The 19,050-nt window shown below is 40.5% G+C and overlaps 4 protein-coding genes across 6 annotated transcripts; 2 read left to right on the top strand and 2 right to left on the bottom strand.

Moving 5' to 3' along the window:
* The first annotated feature begins 123 nt into the window (after nucleotides 1-123).
* psmb1 (proteasome 20S subunit beta 1) lies at nucleotides 124-2,970 on the top strand. The gene is made up of 6 exons (XM_080045256.1): nucleotides 124-315; nucleotides 664-771; nucleotides 1,428-1,509; nucleotides 1,791-1,920; nucleotides 2,126-2,232; nucleotides 2,347-2,970. The coding sequence occupies exons 1-6, from the start codon at nucleotides 215-217 to the stop codon at nucleotides 2,530-2,532; spliced, it is 714 nt and encodes a 237-aa protein (XP_079901382.1). The 5' UTR covers nucleotides 124-214; the 3' UTR covers nucleotides 2,533-2,970.
* A 1,146-nt stretch (nucleotides 2,971-4,116) lies between these two features.
* On the bottom strand, nucleotides 4,117-6,171 carry psmc3 (proteasome 26S subunit, ATPase 3). The gene is made up of 2 exons (XM_080052314.1): nucleotides 5,209-6,171; nucleotides 4,117-4,569 (listed from the first exon to the last, which is right to left on the bottom strand). Exons 1-2 carry the CDS (start codon nucleotides 6,151-6,153, stop codon nucleotides 4,231-4,233), a joined length of 1,284 nt encoding a protein of 427 aa, XP_079908440.1. The 5' UTR covers nucleotides 6,154-6,171; the 3' UTR covers nucleotides 4,117-4,230.
* An 84-nt stretch (nucleotides 6,172-6,255) lies between these two features.
* tbp (TATA box binding protein) lies at nucleotides 6,256-11,773 on the top strand. 2 transcript variants are annotated; one of them, XM_080025882.1, is made up of 9 exons: nucleotides 6,256-6,329; nucleotides 6,848-7,079; nucleotides 7,752-7,905; nucleotides 8,112-8,289; nucleotides 8,589-8,676; nucleotides 9,022-9,113; nucleotides 9,744-9,911; nucleotides 10,226-10,320; nucleotides 10,810-11,773. In XM_080025882.1, exons 2-9 carry the CDS (start codon nucleotides 7,029-7,031, stop codon nucleotides 10,887-10,889), a joined length of 906 nt encoding a protein of 301 aa, XP_079882008.1. In that variant the 5' UTR covers nucleotides 6,256-6,329; nucleotides 6,848-7,028; the 3' UTR covers nucleotides 10,890-11,773. The 2 variants fall into 2 exon arrangements, with proteins under 2 accessions (XP_079882008.1, XP_079882009.1); XM_080025883.1 differs by having other exon boundaries at nucleotides 6,264-6,329; nucleotides 6,934-7,079.
* Nucleotides 11,774-14,362: 2,589 nt separating this feature from the next.
* On the bottom strand, nucleotides 14,363-18,047 carry pdcd2 (programmed cell death 2). 2 transcript variants are annotated; one of them, XM_080034916.1, is made up of 8 exons: nucleotides 17,761-18,047; nucleotides 17,155-17,263; nucleotides 16,953-17,009; nucleotides 16,538-16,726; nucleotides 16,003-16,149; nucleotides 15,323-15,423; nucleotides 15,110-15,223; nucleotides 14,363-14,839 (listed from the first exon to the last, which is right to left on the bottom strand). In XM_080034916.1, the coding sequence occupies exons 1-8, from the start codon at nucleotides 17,947-17,949 to the stop codon at nucleotides 14,660-14,662; spliced, it is 1,086 nt and encodes a 361-aa protein (XP_079891042.1). In that variant the 5' UTR covers nucleotides 17,950-18,047; the 3' UTR covers nucleotides 14,363-14,659. The 2 variants fall into 2 exon arrangements, with proteins under 2 accessions (XP_079891042.1, XP_079891043.1); XM_080034917.1 differs by having other exon boundaries at nucleotides 16,922-17,009; nucleotides 17,761-18,027.
* Nucleotides 18,048-19,050: the final 1,003 nt, after the last annotated feature.

Below are 19,050 nucleotides of genomic sequence, written 5' to 3'. Positions count from 1 at the left end.
TTATTATTTTAACATAAACAAATCGGAAATCATAACCCAATTATAAATGGTATAAATCTGGTTCCTGCTCTTCTTCAAACAGCCTGTCGGGGGCGCGCTCGCACATAGTACAGCTGGAAGCGCGGGTTTTAATTACAGTAGAAGAAGAGGCTGCCATATTGCAGTGATACAGCGAGTTTGTTGAATCTTAAACCGTCGGCCCTTTGTATTAAAAATGCTTTCGGCTCAGACTTTTGGAGACCCTGGGAAGATGAAAGACTACCATTACTCTGGTCCAGTAGAGCACCGCTTCTCCCCGTACTCCTTTAACGGAGGGTGAGTGTGATTTCTTCAAATTCTGGCTAAGTTAGCCTGCTAGCTAACGTTTACATCTAACTGCACTTTGCTAACCAGCTTAGCTAACGATAAACCAACTAAAACCAAACAAAGTTGGAGTTAATGAAAGGACTATGACTGGAGCAGAGATTCTTTGTCCGGGACATACACTTCTCTATCTAAATGTGCTATTCAACATTTAAGACCAAAGTTAGTTAGTAGCACTGTTTCACTTTCGAGTCATAGCGTAGCTTCTTCCGTTAGCGAGTCTCCGGGACAACAATACATTTGTCCCTTTGGTGAAATGAATTAACTAGCCTGTGGTATTTTTTCCCCCTAATTTTATAGGACTGTACTAGCTGTTGCCGGAGAGGACTTTGCCATCGTTGCCTCAGACACTAGGCTGAGTGAAGGATACTCTATCCACAGCCGGGATTCACCCAAATGCTACAAGCTGTAAGTCTGCACTGTCACTTCCAAGCACAGTCATTGAAAGACAGCAGATCGGACAAATTAAAACATGGTTGCAAATGAATTGAACCTATAACTATAGTTCTGTGTAACTTAATTTCACTGAAAAGTTAAATTTGAAGTGCAACCACTGAAGTCCCTGTAGCTATTGGATGCTCTAAGACCTACTTCAGTGGTGGAAATATGAAGGTGTATTGAACTCTGAGATCCTATGTAGTATAAATGTGCAACAATTCTAGAAATCGGTTCCTCCTAGTCTGAGAAAAGGCAGAAAGAGTGTTTTACGGTCTCACACTGTATAACCCTACAATTTCCCATGCGTGACATCACTCATGTGAAAATGTAGGGTTAGGATTAACAGGACAGCTGGGCCAAGGGAAGAGTGAGGGAAGAAACACCTAATTCATTATATTACAATAGTGATTTCATAATGATAGAACGCCGGTTCCGTATGGGTGAAGTATTCCTTTAACCCTTTTACAAGTATTTGACTCCTGCCTCTGCAGTGCCCCTCAGTAATACAGGAGTTGGTATATGTGGCTTTAAATCACTTGTCATAATTACATGAATTTAGGCAAATTGAAAAATACACTGGTCTGACTCATTACTTTTTTGTGTGCTTCCCCTTTTCCCCCTTACAGGTCAGACACGACTGTCATTGGCTGCAGCGGTTTCCACGGTGACTGCCTGACTCTGACTAAAATCATTGATGCCAGACTGAAGGTGGGCTGATGCTGTGAAGTTCTTTGGTTTCACTCTCTTCAGTCTAATTCTTAAAGTGATCTAACTCTAAAGCTGACTCTTGACTGTCCTGCCCCTGTATGAGTTGTTTTCTCTTAAGGGCCCAAACACATCTAATAGTTTTCACTTTCATTACAATGAGTAATTAAAGTAAGTCAAGTTTTACTGCGCTACAATTTGCACCCCTACAAAGACTTAAAAGGAGCACACGGGATACTTAAATGTTACCAAAGCCTGAACTAATGTTCCTGCCCCTCTCCTAGATGTACAAACACTCAAACAACAAGACGATGACCAGTGGAGCCATAGCGGCCATGTTGTCCACCATCCTGTACGGCAGGAGGTTCTTCCCCTACTATGTCTACAACATCATTGGAGGACTGGATGAAGAAGGTAGGTACTAGGTGAATGTGAAGTAACGGTACATTTATTGCTTTTGTTTTCATATGCACTGGATTATGTTTGTAGAAAAGCTGCATATTTAGACTTTAACTGTTTGTTTTTATGTGTCAATTACAGGGGTGGGGAGTGATGCATATATTGTCCTTCATTGTATTTGACTTAGTTTTGTAGTAACTGTTCCATGTTTGTAATGTAGGAAGGGGAGCAGTTTACAGTTTTGACCCAGTGGGCTCCTACCAGAGAGACACTTACAAGGCTGGAGGATCAGCAAGTGCCATGTTACAACCCCTGCTAGACAACCAGGTACATTTAACACACACACACACACACAGCATACTGACGCGGATGTTTATGAGAATGCAATATTTCAACCAAGCTTCCTCACACTGTTTCACCTTCCGACGTGTCCTTCCATAGATTGGTTTCAAGAACATGGAGGGTGTGCAGCACGTCCCTCTGACTCAGGACAAGGCGGTTCGGCTGGTCAAAGACGTCTTCATCTCGGCCGCAGAGAGGGATGTCTACACCGGAGACGCCCTTCGGATCTGCGTCATCACAAAGGAAGGCATCAAAGAGCAAACTATACCACTGAGGAAGGACTAAGGGAAACATGTTCCCCTTACTCTGCTTTCTTCTTTGGTCTGTTCTATCCACATTTGCCCTGTTTTATTTTGACAGTAAAAACAAGATTCTTAAAAAAGGAGTGTTGATCCAGAAGTTGCTTCTCGTAAGCCTCTTATGTCGGGCCTTTAACCGGTTAGCTAATATTCCACTGTTTATATCCATTCACAATTTACATGCATTGAAATGGACACTTTTCTCCCGCTTTCCTTTTATTATCCCCATTCATTCTTGCTGTTATTACATCCATGTGTCTTTCGTCTAAAAGTCTAATTGTGGATCAGCACTCCTATTATGAGAAGCCACGATCTCTCTACCCTCAACCCTACCTAGACTCTTCCTGTTTGGATTTTCCATTATGTTTTGGAAGGATACATACTCTGCTGTTCTTTTTACATTCTTAATAAATATAAGGAATTAAAAAAATTGGGTCGTCTTGTTCTTTGCATGTCTTTCACTCATGGAAACTACATCTCAGATAGCTTATGCTCCTCACAAAATGTACTTTATGTTAATTTGTCTATTTTTACTGATCTGAATCTTTTTGCACTGTATTTATTTTCACTTTGGGGATAAAAGAGCCTTATGGATTTTTGTTGTAGTCATCTTATCGTGAGCTGATTGACACTTGGACACAAACGGTGAATTAAATGAATAGATCACCTGCTTGGACACAAAAGCACCTGAACAAGGATTGAGGACCAGGTGTCTAATTACAACCACATGTTACAGATTGTTAATTCTGGCACATTTCGTTTAAAACACATTACTAACCATTACTCCTATAATTTAAACTTCCACATTAATGATGTATGCATTCCATTTAGAAGTCAAGGGGCCAGGACTCCAGTTGTGTGCACGTACGCTCATTGGGATACTTGTTCAAGATAGACTTAACCATTTGCTAAATTAGTTACTCCTGTGAATTTCCACTGCATACAGACTGGGCAGGTTCTTAACGTGTAGTGTATTTGAACTGTGAAGTGACAAGTGTAAATACATTTCAGATGGTTGTCGAACAGCTCCAAGACATTCTGGAAACAAAATAAGTAATGAATCTTAGGGGAAAGCATTTTGATGTCTCTGAGGTAGTAGCCTTTCGAAGATGCAGTTTGACATTCATCCCAACATTAATTGTGTAATGTCCTGTTAGTATAGAATGGTAAGTCTTTAGTATAATGACGGCTAAAACCGTTCACTTGGACGCTTAATTTGTAGAATAGATTTGGGGAAAAGCTAGCGTCTCTAGCAGGGCTGTGGAGCTGGCACATGAATGGAATGAGGCCAATTTTAATTGTAATGCTATTAATAACACATTTTCCTGCTTTGTCATATTGCTGCCATAAAACTATTTTAATAAATAAAATTATAACCGGCACACTTTGTGGTCCAGTGTTGGTTAATGTTGTGGAAATGCTTTATGTTTCTCTAAATAACACAACATATATCGTTCATTGTACTAAACTAACCCCTGCCTCTGGATAAAGACTTGTGTATACTCCTTTAACATCTGTGATATTATTCTGCACCACCTTAAAACAGTGACAAATACAATACATAGTTATGACATTTTATTTGGCTTTTATTAATCAAGTGAATCACCAACTGTAACAAGTGTTAATAAACTGCTTTAACAATCAAATACCCTCTAACACACAATAACAGACACATGTAGTGTCCTCAGGCGTAGTACTGGAGGTTGGCCTTCTTCTTGGCCTGGACCTCTAGGATGCCCTCCATGTAGTCTTCATGGTTCAGCTCTGTGGCCCCACGGCGCAGGGCGATCATGCCGGCCTCCACACACACGGCCTTGCACTGGGCTCCGTTGAAGTCGTCGGTGCAGCGAGCCAGCTCTTCATAGTTGACATCGGGACTGACGTTCATCTTGCGGGAGTGAATCTGCATGATGCGAGCTCTGGCCTCTTCGTTTGGCATGGGGAACTCAATCTTCCTGTCCAGACGGCCGGAACGCAGCAGGGCTGGGTCCAAGATGTCCACTCTGTTGGTGGCCGCGATCACCTAGAAGATAAAAAAATACAGGTAGTAATACTGCAGCCAACACAATGTCAAGTAAAGCCACAGTGGTGATAACAAATAAAGATTGTTCCTTTGAACGTGATGGTTTTGACTTTTAATGTATCCATTACACTTCTAGATGTTTTGTGTGTCTGTATTTCATATTTAAACAGCCTGTGCTTAATTACCTTTTTCTTGTCTATCCAATGTTATCATATAGAGTTTTTATTCGTTTTCCATACATTTCAGTGGTTCGTGTTCTCTTTCCATGGTAGTTACCAAAAGTGTACAAGATGTACCAGTTCGAAAACACTGGAGTTTACAAGTGCTGTTTTTTTGTACGGGTACCATATTAATATATAAGATATTGTAAAATGTGCATGTTTTTGGTCACATGTTATATGACCAGAAATAGCTAGAAGTTGTCCTTTGCTACACTTAAATCACTTGTGTGGAAAGTGGTATAATTTGCACAAACTTACTATTGTTATTACTCAACATAATGACATTTAAATGAAATCTTGGTTCTGAAACATTTGAGATGACTAGTTTAAGTTGTAGTAGTTTCTGAGGACTTGGGTCCAATGTGGTGAAAATAAAGCAGCAGAGACAGGTTTTAAAAGACAAGAGCAGCATATTTACCTTGACCTGCATGTTGGGCTGGAATCCATCCAGCTGGTTGAGCAGCTCCAGCATGGTCCTCTGCACCTCTCTGTCTCCCGCCTTCTCGCTGTCAAACCTCTTGGTTCCGATGGCGTCCAGCTCATCGATGAAGATGATGGACGGGGCTTTCTCTTTAGCAAGGGCGAAGGCGTCTCTCACCAGCTTGGCTCCATCACCGATGAACATCTGCACCAGCTGTGGGCCGGCCAGCTTCAGGAAGGTGGCCTTGGTCTGAGCAGCGCAGGCTCTGGCCAAGAGGGTCTTCCCTGTACCCGGTGGTCCGTACATCAGGACCCCTTTGGGTGGCTGAATGCCCAGGTTTTCAAACTTCTCCTTGTGGTTCATGGGCAAGACGATTGCCTCCACCAGCTCCTGGATCTGCTTGTCCAAACCCCCTATGTCGCTGTACTGCTCTGTGGGTCGCTCGTCCACCTCCATGGCCTTCACTCTGGAGTCATACTCGGTGGGTAAGGTCTCCAGGATTAGGTAGGAGTCCTTGTTGACACCCACCAGGTCTCCGGGCTTCAGCTTTTCGGCGTCCACGAGCCCGATCACGGGCAGGAAGTAGGTCTGTCGGGTGGAGGTCTTAATGACGGCGCACTTTCCCTTCCTCATAGAGTCCAGGTCCACGTTAGCCCCGTCCTCCTCCTGGTCGTTGGGGTCCACGTCCAGCAGCTCGATCACATTGGACACCAGGTACGGCAGGGTTTTGTTCACCTTTATTTTCTCCGTGTTTTCTTTGATCTTATCCTTCATGGCCTGCAGCTCGTGGGTGACCCTCAGCACCTCGCTCTTCATGATCTTTATCTCACTGTCAAGGAGACGAGTTCGCTGAACGATCTCCTCCGTGGACATTTTTAACACTTCTTCGCCGATTCCATCCTCCACTTCGTCCCAAACTGACTTGTCACTCAGCGACGCCATCTTTGCTCTGTCTGTGAGTGAACAGTGACACAGCAGGAAATAAAGCTTTTCACTTCCGGGGGCAGCAGACATATATGCGATGTGCACGAGCGCCGGGGCGAGCGGTAGAGCGAAGATGAAACAAGTCTGAAGGGTTGGACTTAATTTGTCCGTGTGCTGATTTAAACTGCGAAACTGTGAGTGTAAAGTTGAGGGGCATTGTACTGTTGCATTGGCAAATGTCAAAGTTAGTTACAATTCATTATTGTAGAGCAAAAAGCCATTGCTTTCACGGCGCGCGTGACTTAATGTTACGACTTCACGTTAGCCCGTGTTGCTAATATTAGCTCTGCGGCTAACTTCAGCTAGCATGTGTGTTGATGTTTTTCATTTTGGAGGCTGTCAAGACAACCCGGGAGACTACTTGAGTATAGATACAGTTGTCAATCTTTGTTTGCACACGTATTTTTAGATGGCACATTCTACATTCTGGCCAAAATGATTGAACGAGCTAAAGGAACATAATTAATGTTAAAGCTAAATGTGTTGTATAGCGACCAGTGGAAGTGTTGGCGCCACCGCTGCAGCTGCACGAATACTGGCTAGTGTCATTTTCAAGTCCTATATACGGCCTCGTATATTATTCACGTTGGCAATTAATTACGAGTTATAAAGTGTCTGTCTGACTTCATCCTGGAACTGTCCATATTTGCAGGCAGAGGGACACGTCTGTCGAGAGCACACCAGAAGGAGAGTGTTTCTGCAGTGTCCAGTCAGCTGTGTTTGTGTTTTCGACCGCAGCATTGACCCCAAGCACTGCTAAGAGACACCGGCTGTGTAAAGTTACCTAGCCAGGGTTACTACCTGCTCTTTCGAGGACGTGTGGAGCTACAGAGATGGACCAAAACAACAGCATCGCAGGATTTCAGGGGCTGGCCTCCCCTCAGGTAACACTCATTTAAACAAGTATTTCATTTGTTAAGACATTTCAATTTGAACTTGCCCTCCCCCAGCGCAAGCCCCTCGGCATAGTCAGTTTTACCACATCAAACTCCTAGCTGCCCAACAACCTACTTCTCGCTGCTGCATCATATGAGCTTCTGTCCCGCTCCTGTCCCGCAGCATCAACATTGTTGATTCTTATATTTATGTTTAGTGACAACACGTAGATAGTTTCAGTACTGGATGAAGTGTGATGGCACACTACCCCATGACCCTGCAGTTGTCATGTAATGTCAAAAAAAGGAAGTTGCACTTTGCTTGCAGCTTGCAATAAATAATTGCACTCCTACTACAAATATTTAATGGTATTGCCATTCACTTTCATGAAATGCTTGAGAACAGCAAGCCAACTTTAATATGTGCTTACAATGTTTTGAAGCAGGTTGTAGGTATGGTCCAGCCGCGTACTACTTTTACTTCCACATGTAATATTGTAATTAATCCAACCATTTGAACCCAAAAATTCAAACCAATAGATAAATGGTATTTAGATTAATTTTTTAATATTATTTTTATAGAAGCATGGCAAAGGAAAAGGGTTGTGACAAAAGAGAATTTTTGCATTATCATGTTTTGGCTTTAGCTCGATCCCAACCTCTTGGTTTTTCGTTGTGCAGGGTGCCATGACTCCTGGCATGCCAATCTTCAGTCCCATGATGCCATATGGCTCAGGTCTTACACCCCAGCCTGTCCAGAACACCAACAGTTTGTCTATACTGGAGGAGCAGCAGAGGCTACAGCAGCAACAACAGGCACAACAGGCAAACGCAGGTACAACAAACACACTACTGTCATTTTCCTCTCTATCTTTTCTCAGCATTAGGACGTGTAGTCAAAATCTCACATTCCTAGAATTGGTGACTTCATTGCATTTATTCTGATAAAACAATCTTAGTATTGATCCACCTCATGTGAACCGTAATTGAAATGTATCATCGGCTCATATTGCAGAATAAAACCCTTTCTATGTTCTTCAGGCCTTCCTGGAACGTCGGGGCAGACCCCTCAGCTTTATAACTCCCAGGCGGTAGGAGGCTCGACCACCACAGCACTGCCAGGAAATACCCCCCTCTACAACACCCCGCTCACCCCCATGACCCCTATCACGCCAAGTACACCAGCCTCAGAAAGCTCTGGAATCGTACCACAGCTACAGTATGTTTCATATTCAATGGAAATAATGATCAAAGTTTCAGTTTATGCTTCTTGTATCTTTTTTGCTCTTATGTAACAATGTGTTTCTAAGTCAGTGGTAATTGTGTAAGTTTGACTTACAAAATGATCCTATAACAAAACAAATGAAAGGACAACAATGTGCTAATTGGGAATTAGTATGTATTAAACATAAATATGGCTGATATTTCAAAGATTATTTCATGGTATCATTGTATCATTTCTGCTTAGTCATGAATGTGTTTAACATGCTAAAATGCTTTTATCTTCCATACTATTAGAAACATAGTGTCTACTGTAAATCTGGGCTGTAAACTAGATTTGAAGACCATCGCCCTGAGAGCCAGGAATGCAGAGTACAACCCAAAGGTAAGACTGTCACACAGTACGGTGATCAGCTCTATGTTGATCCACACCTTGACGTAGTGTATGTCTCATAAATGTGCAGACTTTACACTCACTACCTCAATTGTAAGAATCCGGGGAAATGTGCATTTGTGACGCACCATGTGTATCTGGGCAAGTTATAGTGTTTCCTGAAGCTTTACATTGAAATGTGATTCTAAATGAATCAGCCTGAGTGAGCCAGAACCTACCAACTGAGCTAAGGGCGCCCCCTACTGGATATATTCATGCTAGACAGTCAACTTAACTACATTAATAGGGAAGCATTGCTGGCTGTGATAATATTCCTGTTCTCTGCAATTCTTGTAGCGTTTTGCTGCCGTCATCATGAGAATACGAGAACCCAGGACGACTGCTCTCATCTTTAGCTCTGGGAAGATGGTCTGCACTGGAGCCAAGAGGTCAGCATAATTTATATACTGACCTTTCATGAACTAATGTTCAGAATAAAAATCTAGATTTTCCCAATAGTGTTGTTTACTCATTAACCTAGCCATCCTTCTGATCAAAAACATCTAACTTCGCCTTGACATTGGCTAAAGTGTTCTCTACCTTCTTGTCTTGTACCTCATCTTCTTTCCTCTCTAAAATACTTTATTATAATAATAATAATAATAATAATAATAAAATTTTATTTGACAGGGACAATACATACAACATTGCCACCAAAAAATGGGAAAATGTGATGCATATAAGACGTCTAGCTTCAGCTAATTTGCAGTCTTTGTCCCTGGGTCAGGCTTTAAAATACAATCAAAGATACTAAATACAATAAATGCAGTGATAGAGATACAGTGAATAATACAATTAATAGGTACCATGAGTCAATACACACAGCTGTAGTTATACATTTCAGATTAAAACATAATTAAATTTAGCATTAAACATTAGTAAAGTGCTCTATTAAAATAACTTGAGAGACGTTAATGTTCACATTTCTGCTGCTGCTTGAGCCACTGTTTAACTTTCACACTAAAACTCTTTAGTTCTGTTTTCCTATACTTTGCCTCATCGACTTACCTTTTCTCTAGTGAGGAACAGTCAAGGTTAGCTGCCAGAAAATATGCTCGTGTGGTGCAGAAGCTCGGTTTTCCTGCTAAGTTCCTGGACTTCAAGATTCAGAACATGGTGGGAAGCTGCGATGTGAAGTTCCCCATTCGGTTGGAGGGATTAGTCCTCACACATCAACAGTTTAGCAGGTAATAGTTTTTCTTTTAAGCTTCCAGAATATGACGTCATTTCATGTTTGTGCCATAAAGGAAAAAGATGGCTTATTCTTGTCAACATGTTGAACTTCTGCAAGAACTGTAATCAGACTGAGGCCTCTGTAAAGAAGTCTCCCATACAAATAGGTTATCCTCTGAAAGCATGTATGTGTCATTTATATGGGTTGCAGATAAAATGATTAAAAGAGGAGCCAAGAGGAAATGTTTCATCTTGAATGGAATAATTGTTATGATTTAATTAATAATGGCATTGCAATTATTTAAATAAAGGGATTTTTCTGTTTCAGCTATGAACCAGAGCTTTTTCCTGGACTGATTTACAGAATGATCAAACCCAGGATCGTCCTGCTCATCTTTGTTTCTGGGAAAGTTGTACTTACAGGTAAGACCTGCTCTTCTCTGATAATGGCTTCACTTCACTTTCAACTATCCAGTGTCCTAGTAATCACAGCCTGGTCAGGAGGAAAACTTCAGGCTAGTCAGTTATTTGGAGCCTCTCTCGTTTGTAACCAGCCTTGTTTTCCTCTTGATGGGGCCATCGGAAAATAACAAACGTATTATTCCCCTTTTGGTTTTTGACATACATCAACAGTAACAGTTATTACGTCACATATAGCTGTTTTTTCAGCAGGACATTTTATTCTTGTGGAAAGATAAACTTTACAAACAATTTCTAAATTACCATGTATTAAGCTTTTGTTAAATAACAATAAAAACAGTAACTATATATTGCTTCTTATTGACCATGCTGAGCTTTTCACACAATTGACTGATAAGATTCCTTAAACACTTTAAATGAATAACTGTACACATGAAGTAAGTGGTATCATTTCTGTGGCAAATTATATCATTGTTTGTTTGTTTTTTCCAGGTGCCAAAGTGAGAGCAGAGATCTACGAGGCGTTTGAAAACATCTATCCCATCCTGAAAGGTTTCCGCAAGACCACGTAGAATCTACAGCCCTTTGTTTTATCATCTTTTTTTAAAATTCACATGAAGCGTCATCTATATTTTGACTGGACTGCTGTAAAGGCTGTTGTACAGGGATGTGAGTCATCTTTTTTTGTATAGAGTTTTTTGTCCCTCCCAGTGTCTTTGATCATCAGGATTTTAACTGGATTTTTATTGTTCTGAACACAACGGATGGTATTTTTTCCACACAGACTTCTCCATTTATCTGGAACCTTTTCACTGTTTTTGCCATGTTACTTTTAGCTTGTACTGTTGTCCTGATGACATCCCTGGTTGTACATAAGACTGTAAAGAAATGTAAAAACGCTGGTCAGAAGAGAAGCAGTCAGACTTGGACTGTTTGTTGGTTCAAATTTTAAGCTGTTTTAAATAGTTTTATACATTGCATTTTTAATAATTGTGCGTTTAGTACCCCAAGCTTCATCGAGACATGTTCTAGTCCGTCAGCCCCACATTCCTATTAACAGTATTTGCAAAGATTTAAGTTTCAGACCGGTTATGCCAAAACAAATGGGAGTTTTATTTTCACAATTTCTACATAAAAAAAGGTAATTTTTCAGGTCCTCATTTCATTAATGTTAGTGTTTTTCCCTCTTTACTAATATATTGACAAAAAACAGGAACTGAAGTTGAATGCTCTTAAATTTCGAATTGACAGAAGTTAAACCAAATTGAGTGCTGCTGTTGAAATTGTTATCACGTTTTTGGTTAGAGTATTAATTATGTCTTCTCTCTGTAATTCTGAGCCAAGAGGCGGCCGAGCTGTAGGCCAGAAAGCCCTGTCACATCGAACGAATGCAATTCTGCTTCTGAAATTGTTAATGTGCTTTACTGTGCATTAATAAATGTGTACATACTTACTCTCTTTTTAGTGCTGCATCTTTAATTTAGGTGTGGTTTAATGTTAAAACAGCTACTTTTGTTGTCCAGTGGATGCAGTGCTTTCCTTAGACGTGTGTGCTCAATTTGTTACGTTACAGAGAAAATGGTTAAACGGTTTGATCATGATCGATCTGATTTTTTCAGTCAAAATACAGCGTTCACTTAAAGGTTCAGTAAGCGGAATGGTCAGTTTAGCTAACTTCCTGTCAGTGACTGCAGTTAACAGTCCCCTCCCTCGTCCCCACATTAATGCACTGTGGTCTTCAAACAGCGAGTTATCTAGCATCATCTCAGATCCGTAAATTTGATAAAACATGATTTAAAAACCATCAAAACAGACATTGGGAAAGATTTTAACCTGCTCCGCCATTGTAGGCGCATACACATTCACCCATCTGTCGTTCTGCACGTGCACCGGCAGTGAGACGGATGTAATGTTTTTTTATTGTATTAGTTTGCATGGATGTCTGCCTATGACAAAACATAATGTTTATATGTTTAGATTTGTGTTTGGATATGAAAAAGAAACATTTAAATGACCGCCATTTAGTTAATTCCTATAATTCCCAATTTTCAGTATTCCCAAAATTCCTGAGCGAAAGTTCCCGTGGAAAGTTTCAGTAGTTACAGTAAAATTATTATTATTAAATAATTTAATTTCCCCATCTAAATTGTCTAAACCAGAATTGTTAGTGTCACATTAGGTGATTAATTTTTTGGCTAATTATGGTTTAACATATCTAATTTGTTTTAATAGACAGAGTATTGTGCTGTATCCAGAGTCACCATATTTACATACCTATCTTTGCAGGCGAGAACTCCACAAGGACATCTATCCAAAACATGGCTATAGGCCGAGCAAGTGACTGCTGTGAATGACGTTGTGTTGACTACACCACAAGCACGTTTCCCTTATCTACATACAATTACGAAACAAATTATTGTACTTATTCTAATATTGAGCTAGCATCATTTGTGAGGTGAATTTAATTGCACTGCTACATTTCTCAGCAGCAGAAGGCTATAACAGCCTTTCCAAAATTACGGTTCGTAAGAAGGGATGTTATTATTCCCAAACCACACAATTTCCAAAAAGGATTATCATTTTTAAATGACTTCAGAATTTTCAAAATTAGTAAAGCCTCTGCAGAGCATACAATTATACATAATTATGGACTGACTGACTTTAATTATTTTACTACCTTTACCTATTTTTTAGTGACGGTATTAGAAATACACTCTTACTGCAGTTTCCTTAGACAGAAAAATGCAAATATATAACTTTTTTCTCCCTCTGAGCAGAGCTGATAAGAGCTCAGGAGGAGGATGTTCCCAAAACAATGTCTGTTTCTAGACAGCATGGCAACCCGTGTTTTGACCAAATTTAGTTTATCTTACACATGGGAGTAAGGGGGAAAATAGAAATAAATAACAATTAATAGCACCTATTTGTTTTAACAAACTTCACAAAAAAAGTTAACTATTGTTTAAAGTGTGTAATATGTCCCTAACAGCCTTTATCAGGGACTATTGGATGCCTTTCAGAGAGAGAGAGAAAAGGAGTGTGTGTGTGTGTGTATGAGTGAGTGTGTGTGCTGGTGAGAATGAGTGACCGACACTGACATTGAGTGCGTGAGTGCCTGTGTCCGAGAGAGAGCGTGAAAGGGTGAAAGTGCATGTGTGTCTGACCGCGTTGCGTGTGTGACAGCCTGCATGTTTGTGAGAGAAGGAGCGGGAACGAGTGCTAGTGTGACTGACTGCATGCATGCGTGTGAGAGGAAAGAGAGATTGATAATCACTCTTTCAACAGGTTAGTACCTCTGACCCCCTGAAGAAAGAAGATTTGATAAAAATTATACATTTGATAAAATCCTGCGACCTGAAGCCACCATAGCGATTCAATAATACCCATTGTATTGTTTTTTCTTTAGCTCACTTCACCACCTTTTATCTGGTTAAAATGTGTTCACACATTTGTTTAGAAAATGTTATCTAAAATATGATGTCCATGTTTTGTTTGACTGAGAGATCGGCTTTATGAAACGCGCACTCTAAGTGATCACTGTATGAATAAATAATAATGAGCGATTTAACACTTATATTAACATGAATAAATCGCTTACTTCACCATTTAAGTGGCTGTATGACTTTTACAAATGAAATTCATGAAGGATGCATTCTAGGGTTTTGCTGCTACAGCCTAACATGGTCTGGTATGACCAGGCTGATATTGCTGTGACTTATATTATTCCATCAGTTTTCTAACTTTATAACTCATACATTGTATTTTAGTATGTATTATTGTCCAGTAACTGCTGTTCAAAAGTTTAATTCTCTAACTAAATAAAATTTATGTTTTTCTGAATTTGTGACAACCTGATGGCATACATGGTCAATCATGTTATTCGGTTTTTGTATGCCCGATATTTCTGTGGTTTATACTGTAGTATACCACTCAGTTCAGTAGGAGATATAATTGACAGTATCTTTCTTATGACTGGCAAACATTGTACTTAATCCATTTTATATACATTGTGTGTCTTGAAAAACTGAAAGACAATTTTATTGTGATAAGGCATAGGGTCATATTCATTTGTTTTGTCGACTATAAACTCCAATAGACTTACTGTATAAACAGTATGTAGCACTGAAAACAGACACAAGTCAGAAATACGACTGAATATCCAGACAGTCAATATCTGTTATCCGAAAACATCTTCATTCTCCCAGATAGTCTTGGAACAAGGAGTGTGATCAGTGAAATAAACATAACAAGTTCACAAACTGGGAGAGCCATTACTACAAGTGTGATTACTACAGTTGGGTGTAGAAAACAGCAGTGTGTCCTAAACTCTGACCGCCAGACATTACGTAGGGTTAATATGCGCCTGTTGATCTGAGCTGAAGTCCTGCTTCCAAATGAACTCGGTAAAGTATTGGTCATCATTGTCACAGCTGACAGAGCAAGTGTAGACAGCTAGTGTTCCCCAGTCAATACTGGCTCCTGTTGTGTCCACACTCAGACTGTTTAACATCTGGGGCATAACCTAGAGACAGACACATGGTTAGTATTACAGGTACTTGACTCCAGCTGATATAAATACTGTTCAACATTTGAGTTATACGAACGTACGAATAAATCAACCATTACTTTTGACAGAAAACAACTTTATATACTCTGCAAAAAAGAGCATGTAGGCATTCAAGACTGTGGTGAGGGAGAAGGTAAGAGACAGAAAAATAAGAGGGAACAGCATTCAGATGAAAGAACAAAGACCTACATAAGTCAGTTTAACAAGAATTTAACAGGCAGTGACCTGGAACTCGAAACTCCTCTTGGTGCCACAGGTGCATGGTGGGATATCCTGATCTGAAGGGATGTGCTGAGAAGAGACCCACAAGGGCGAGCCCCCTCGACTGTAGCGCACCACCTGAACATGACAAAACTGTGTGAGGGGGACGCAGGGGACAGGACACCATCTGTGTAAATGCTTCTAGCCTCAGTTTTTCTCATTCTTTATTTGGCCTACCTGGTGTGGTTCTGGTGCGATCCTCATTTTAAATCGCTGGAACACTTTGTTGTCTTCAGTCTCATGCATTGCCATTTCCTCCAGGTCTGTTTCTGCCAGGGCTGAACACAGAATCGGAAGTCAGGAAAAGGTTTACGAGTAAATTCTAATTAAAGAAACACACAAATTGTTAGAATGGCTGGATGTCTGAGCTGGTAATAAAAACTGCAAATTTAAGGGGCGGTTTCACACCTGATAGTCTGCTTCTAGTCCGATTCCTTGCTTCGCACCAGATGAGAGAATGATCATCGTTTCTTTTTTCACCAGGTTTGTTTCTCTTTCCTACCTATCGTTTCCTTTGTTCCGAATCAGTTGATGAGTTGGCAAAGCAAACCAAAATGCAGCAGCATAAGCCACGTGAGAGCGTTCATTTCACTCATAATGTGTCTGGGACAGGAGCAATAACATAGATCGTGAACTGTAATTGGTCAGAATTTCCATGTGGTAAAACTACAGAAAGAAACTACAGGAAGTGGATTGTCTTCCTCATCCCATACTGCAAAGAGAAGCAATCTACGGGGGTTGTTTAGTCCAAAGAACCCAAGTTTGATTCAATAGAACCAACTACTGATGAAACTGATGATGATTCCTCCAAGGGAATTACTCACGTGACCACTTGTCAGACATAAGTGAAAGCTTACTGTTTTCTAAGGAAGGACAATCTACACTCCCTCCCTCTGCTTCCTCTTCTTCTTCAGTCTCTGCTGCATCCTTCTCTTCCTCCTCAGGCTCAGTGACCAGCTCAGACTCAGGGAAGACGAAGGGAGAGGTTGTGACAATGGACGCTCCTTAACAGACAGACAGACAGACAGACAGAAGAAAAATTAACATACCGCTGGAATAAGTCTACAGCCCCTTTCAGACATGCACGCTGGAAATTGTCAGGAGAATCTAATCCGGATCTACCATTTCACACATGCAGCACACAGCAGGAGATTGTGGGTGTGGGACAAATTCACACACAATACACCCATTCCCTGCCCCTGATTTAGGACTAGGAGGCCACCTGGGTAATGCCAGGGTAAAGTCAGGGTCGAATAATTTGTGTTCACAAATACAGCAAATCCGGGCAAACTCCTGATAATTTCAGTCACAGTGCATGAGGTAAAGGGGCTTCTATCTGCTAAGTATGTGGAGTGGAAATACACCTATTATTCCAATGTATAAACGCAAAACCTTGGCTTCCACACTCCCTCTTGTGTGCGTGTTTCCAGTGGAGGGTCTGGTGGTCTTTTCCACAGTATGTTACAGTGTGACAGCGGGAGCAAGCTTTGTTGCCGGGGCAACCGCACACCCAACATAGTTTAACTCCAGAGACAGACAACACACTCTGGTCCTGTTGGGGATCGCTCGGGGGTTGATCCTCTAAGAAAAGGGAAAAAAGAAAGAAAAAAAGATTGATGCACATGCCCTACCAGAATCCTCTAATCTGCTGCTGTGCTATAACTGACATCTCAGACTCATGGATGGCATAAGAAGAATAGTGAAAATAGATTGTAAAATATCAATTATAGGCCTATGTAAAAAAAAACTCTACACTCTTCTATGAAAGTATCATACTTTGCTTGACATCCTGGCAAAAAACACAGACCTGGTGGAGGGTCGAAGGAGTAAAACTCATTCCTCCGAGGCAGCTGACTTCTGACAACTAAGAGGAAAGAAAGCAAGACATTTGTAAACGCCCCCTGTCAGAATACCTGAAGAAAATATATTTATTTCTTGCAGGCTATATATAAAATGAAATGAAGGCCAAAGGCTTAACTAAAAAGCTTAGCAAGAACGGGTAACGATACCTTTAATACAGCGGCTGTCGTTGCATGTGTAGCATTCATGGGTTTTGCAGCAGAACACAAAAAGCGTCCGGTGGAAACTTCTGTCCTGACCAGAGATCGGTGCGTACACCTGTGATGGAGACAATGGAGAAGAGAGGATAACCAAACAGAAGAGTTTGAAACTGAGTTTAGTTGCAGCTAAAGCCAGACTAATAGAAAGCTATTTGAATTGGAATTACACCTTTACACCAAAGTGTTTTATCTAGTTTCATAATGAATAGGACCGAGATGGGCAGAGGTTAACTACTTGGCTGACAGTAAACCTGTCAGATTGAGGTCAACAATTTTTTCATTGTGTCTTTTTTGTTCTCATGCATTTTGAAATGTGTCCAAAAGTATAAAGCCCAAAATGAATGTTCAAAGAGGAAACATACAACCGTTTGGTACTTTTACTCTGAGTGTTCACACAATGTATAAAGATGTAGGCTATGCTTCTGTGTTAAAAGTCAAAATGGTGTTCCCCAGGAGGATCACAGAGAAGAGCTACAGATGGTGGAGGACCCCATAAGTAGGCTCTATCCAGGGTCCGGCTGAACCCACCGTATAGTTACTGGAACACTAACTAACCTGCAGCAGGAAAGCCATAGGCCGGTGGCATATCTCACACTCCAGCGAGGGCAGGCCTCTCTGGCTGAGCCACGCAGGTTTTCCCCCGACTTTGCTGGGGAACTGCGCAGACAGAAGCCGCCACGGCTCCGCATCCTCCAGGAAACCCAGAACCACCTCCGCAGAGGACGCGCTGATGTCGCTGGACATGTTGGAGCTATATGTCTGTCACGGGGACAGGTGTTTTCAGAGAAGAGTAATTACAACCTGTCACAACATGGTCACAACACAACAACACAACACATGTGAAGGCGGGTGCACTGCAGTTGAGAAAAGCGTCCGTGAGGAAACACTGACCAGCCGTGGTTTCGTTCCTAGACGCTGACAGCCATAATAGTTCCATGCCACACAGTAGACAACATGGTATAAACTAAACTCATCTTACTTTATGTGATGTGGAGGTTAACATGTTATTGGCAACTTGCTTGAAACTCCGAGAACGATAACATATTATATTTATAAAAAGGGATTAATAAAGTTTTATTACAGTGCCTTTTGTCTTCTTCATTATGTCCACTAGATGACGCAATCTTCCTATCAGTAACCGGCTACGTTTACCATTTTACATAGCCTTTGTGTTTTGATTGAATATTTCCTTTTAATTATCTTTTATACTGCACTTCCACTCAATTCATTTGACAGAAGTTGCTACGTTGCAGGTAAGACATTTTATTCGAAACCTTTTATTAGGCTAATTTACGTTATCAACACAGGCTATGTAAAGTATTTAAAGTATTTAAAGTCTGTTCCATCTCGACCTAGTATAATACCATACTACCTGTCAACTTAAAAATCACACAATATAATAGGTTATAATAAAAATAGACAAAAGGTTGATCCAGATTACAAACAACATTTTGTGGAATAAATTAGTCAGTGCCATAGGCTAATGTTTCCTATTGTAGCCTATACATAATTTGCTTTTTACATTGATGCGTGTTTCCCTGCCCGTTTCCAGAACTGGGGAATACACGAAACTACAAAAAAGAACATTTTATGACTCCAAGTTTCATTTTTGGTCATTCAGCATATAGGGGAAAGATAAATACCACAAAATGAATTTGAAAACCATACAAGCATTTCCTCAGTCCATAAATATAATATTAATAAGTAGGCTATTATTATTATTATTATTATTATTATTATTATTATTATTATTATTATTATTATTATTATTATTATTATTATTATTATTATTATTATTAAGATTATTTTGTAATATTACAATCAACATTTCTTGGTGGGAGATAT

Source organism: Ammodytes marinus (assembly GCF_949987685.1).
Source record: "Ammodytes marinus genome assembly, chromosome: 1".
Classification (NCBI taxonomy): Eukaryota; Metazoa; Chordata; class Actinopteri; order Uranoscopiformes; family Ammodytidae; genus Ammodytes; species Ammodytes marinus.
The sequence above is the reverse complement of the archived record's forward strand: the minus strand, read 5'-3'. Positions and strand labels throughout refer to the sequence as shown.

Excerpts from the sequence above, each read along its gene's own strand:
- tbp (XM_080025882.1), top strand. The coding sequence starts at position 7,029 with ATGGACCAAAACAACAGCATCGCAGGATTTCAGGGGCTGGCCTCCCCT. Across the intron at positions 9,114-9,743 it reads GTCTGCACTGGAGCCAAGAG|TGAGGAACAGTCAAGGTTAG; the intron begins GTCAGCATAATT and ends CCTTTTCTCTAG. Across the intron at positions 10,321-10,809 it reads TGGGAAAGTTGTACTTACAG|GTGCCAAAGTGAGAGCAGAG; the intron begins GTAAGACCTGCT and ends TGTTTTTTCCAG.
- pdcd2 (XM_080034916.1), bottom strand. The coding sequence starts at position 17,949 with ATGTCCAGCGACATCAGCGCGTCCTCTGCGGAGGTGGTTCTGGGTTTC. Across the intron at positions 17,264-17,760 it reads CTATGGCTTTCCTGCTGCAG|GTGTACGCACCGATCTCTGG; the intron begins GTTAGTTAGTGT and ends TCTCCATCACAG. Across the intron at positions 15,224-15,322 it reads TCGCACCAGAACCACACCAG|GTGGTGCGCTACAGTCGAGG; the intron begins GTAGGCCAAATA and ends TGTCATGTTCAG.
- psmb1 (XM_080045256.1), top strand. The coding sequence starts at position 215 with ATGCTTTCGGCTCAGACTTTTGGAGACCCTGGGAAGATGAAAGACTAC. Across the intron at positions 316-663 it reads CCGTACTCCTTTAACGGAGG|GACTGTACTAGCTGTTGCCG; the intron begins GTGAGTGTGATT and ends CTAATTTTATAG. Across the intron at positions 772-1,427 it reads TCACCCAAATGCTACAAGCT|GTCAGACACGACTGTCATTG; the intron begins GTAAGTCTGCAC and ends TCCCCCTTACAG.
- psmc3 (XM_080052314.1), bottom strand. The coding sequence starts at position 6,153 with ATGGCGTCGCTGAGTGACAAGTCAGTTTGGGACGAAGTGGAGGATGGA. Across the intron at positions 4,570-5,208 it reads AGCCCAACATGCAGGTCAAG|GTGATCGCGGCCACCAACAG; the intron begins GTAAATATGCTG and ends TTTATCTTCTAG.